The sequence below is a fragment of the Hyperoodon ampullatus genome, assembly GCF_949752795.1.
Source record: "Hyperoodon ampullatus genome assembly, chromosome: 1".
Lineage (NCBI taxonomy): Eukaryota > Metazoa > Chordata > Mammalia > Artiodactyla > Ziphiidae > Hyperoodon > Hyperoodon ampullatus.
Window position 1 is genome coordinate 125,558,826 of NC_136914.1, and position 2,631 is coordinate 125,561,456.

Below are 2,631 nucleotides of genomic sequence, written 5' to 3' on the forward strand. Positions count from 1 at the left end.
ACCTTCCCTCTCAGAGGGACCGGGTCTCCCCCGCACGCGTGGGCCTGGCGGGGACCTGAAACCTGCGCGCATCGGGGCGCCCGCGGGGGCCACACTCGGCTCTTTACTTCCAACAACCTTGTGTGGTCACGAGGGAGCAAAGGGCACAGAGAGGCCAAGTGACCCCTCCGAGGTCATGCAGCGGGGGTGGGGGGGTGTGTGGCAAATAGGTGTCAGGGCGCGGAGTGGCGGAGGGGGGACCCGGCAGGCCGATGGGCTTCTCGCCCGTCCCTCTCCCCTGAAGCGCAGGGGCAAGGCTGGGCCCGAGTCAGGAGCGGAGAGAGCGGATCCCCCACCGGCCCACGGGCCTGGGTCGCTCCTGGCCCCGATCTCCCCCGAGGAATCCGAGCCGACTGGACACCCCTGGCCCGGGAGCGGAGGCCGCGCCTTTGCATTCACTGGCCCCTAGTCCCTGGCGTGCCTCGAGCCCCTCCCTCAGGATCGGCCCAGGGACACCCCAAGCCCCGGGACCGCCGAGCTCCCGCGGCAGATTTCCCGCTTCCTTGGCTTAATTCCGGCCGGCAGTGGCTCTGGAGGTGTTATCCAGGCGCCGCCTCCTCCAAGCAGCCCTCCCCACTCCGTGGCCTGTGGGCCTGACGGTGCTCTAGGCGCAGATCCCGCCCGGGGCTGGGCACACGGAGCTCAGGAGCCACCTCGGTCCCTTTAAGCTAGCTGTTCGCGCAGTCCCGGGGTTTCCATGACGACGACGTCTGATAGGGGACCCGGGCGGGGTTGGGGAGCATGCGCGGTGCGCGCCGGACGCCGCAAGTCTTCCCGAGTCGCCGGCGCTGCTGTCGCGGCGTCCCCAACTGCGGTAAAGGCGGGGTGGGGGTTCGCTGGGCCGGGGTGGGGAGGAGGGAGAGGGAAGGGGTCGCTGGGCCCGGGGGGCGTGGCGGGGGTGGAGAGGCCGGGATGGGGAGCTGCGAGACCCGGTGGGCCGGGTGGGGGGTTCGCTCATCCCGGGGGGCGGGCCCTGGAGGTGGGTTCGCTGGTCCGCGGAGGTCGGGGTGGGGTAGGGGGTCGCGAGGCCGGGTTCCGGGGTGAGTGTTCGCTGGCCGGAGTTGCGGGCGCTGCTGACCCTCGGCTGCTGCAGGGCGCCCGAGCTCCCTCCGCTCGGCCATGGCCCCCTCGCCGCCGTGCAGGCCCCCTCGGTCGCCGCCGCCGCTGCCGCCGCTACTGCTGCTGCTGCTGAGCGTCGCGCTGCTGGGCGCCCAGGCCCGCGCGGAACCCGCCGCCGGGAGCGCCGTCCCCGCGCAGAGTAGGTGACGCGCGCGTCTGCGGAGGGCTCCTCCATGGCCCTGAGCGCACCCGGGCGTGCGGGAGGGGCGTGGCTCGCCTTTGTTCCTAGGGTGGGCCCCGCGCCCCCTCGGGTGGGAGGTGGGGGGCGCACGGAGGCCGCTGCTCCGGTGGGTCCGGGCTGGGGGCGCGCCCCGCGTCCTGACCCGCGTCCCCCACAGGCCGCCCGTGCGTGGACTGCCACGCTTTCGAGTTCATGCAGCGCGCCCTGCAGGACCTGCGGAAGACGGCCTGCAGCCTGGACGCGCGGGTGAGCCTCCCGAGGAAAGGAGGGTGGGGAGGAGGAACGCCTCTCTCAAATAACCGCCACACTGTTTCTGGTCCCAGTGTGGGAAGGCGGGGGCAGTCCAGTTCCCCTCCTCCCCAGGGCTTCGCTGGCACTTTTCCCGGGGGTCACCGGGAAGGACAGCCAATCCCAGTCCAGCCTGCCCCGGGTGGAGTGCTGAGGCCCAGTGGGAGGGGAGAAACTGAGGCGGGGGAAGAGGTGGTCGGAAGGGGGTGCGTAGGGCTTGCTGGGCACGGAACATTAGCTTGGGCGCAGTTGTCTGGGGGGTTCCTTGCCCCCGGCCTCACCTGGGGAGGGACGGGTGCGTGCACAGGGGCCAGGGGTCAGCCCCGTCAGCCGACGGAGTTTCCATTTGTGACAGATACATACACTCCTTCTGAGAAAGGGAGAGCATTCCTAGAAGTAGAAAGAACGGGAGATCCCACCCTGCTCCCCTTTTCTGGCCGATTCCCAAGGGCCCGGCCTGAGACCTGTGGCGCCCCCTGGGGGCCAAGGGGCCTGAGTTTCATTGAGTCTGGAGCTGGGTTCCTGAGAGGAGCAGCCCCAGCTCACCCTGGGGGTCGGGGGAGGGGTGAGAGGGGCCCCTGAGAGCCGGTGTATGTGCTGAGCGGAAGCTGGGAAAAGTCGTCCCGGTGTGGGGCTGAGGAGGGCAGAACTGGCCCAGGACTGCAGAGGCTCTGGGCCGGGAGGGGGCGTCTGGAGGGCAGCAGAGGGTCCCCTGCCATCAAAGTCTGCAGAGCTGGAGCTGGGGGTGTCCTCACATAGTCCAGTTCAGGCTCTGAGAGTCTTGGGAATGGGTGGAGACAGAACTGCCAGTGGGTTTTGGGGGGAAGCCGGGAGCCCTCGGGAGCTGGGAGGCGGGGGGCAGCGGGCGGTGCCCTGATGGCCCCTTGTTGCTCTTCAGACGGAGACCCTCCTGCTGCAGGCCGAGCGCCGGGCCCTGTGTGCCTGCTGGCCGGCCGGCCGCTGAGGACCCTCAGCCAGACTGCTTCCTCACCAATAAACACCTG

General features: G+C 70.4%; 1 protein-coding gene across 1 annotated transcript; it reads left to right on the plus strand.

Annotated features, from left to right (window-relative positions):
* The first annotated feature begins 749 nt into the window (after positions 1-749).
* Positions 750-2,631, plus strand: NICOL1 (NELL2 interacting cell ontogeny regulator 1). The gene is made up of 4 exons (XM_079718773.1): positions 750-853; positions 1,133-1,297; positions 1,497-1,585; positions 2,526-2,631. Exons 1-4 carry the CDS (start codon positions 781-783, stop codon positions 2,589-2,591), a joined length of 393 nt encoding a protein of 130 aa, XP_079574899.1. The 5' UTR covers positions 750-780; the 3' UTR covers positions 2,592-2,631.

Coding starts and splice junctions, on each gene's coding strand:
- NICOL1 (XM_079718773.1), top strand. CDS start 781: ATGCGCGGTGCGCGCCGGACGCCGCAAGTCTTCCCGAGTCGCCGGCGC. Junction 1,298..1,496: donor GAGCGCCGTCCCCGCGCAGA/GTAGGTGACGCG, acceptor CGTCCCCCACAG/GCCGCCCGTGCGTGGACTGC. Junction 1,586..2,525: donor CCTGCAGCCTGGACGCGCGG/GTGAGCCTCCCG, acceptor GTTGCTCTTCAG/ACGGAGACCCTCCTGCTGCA.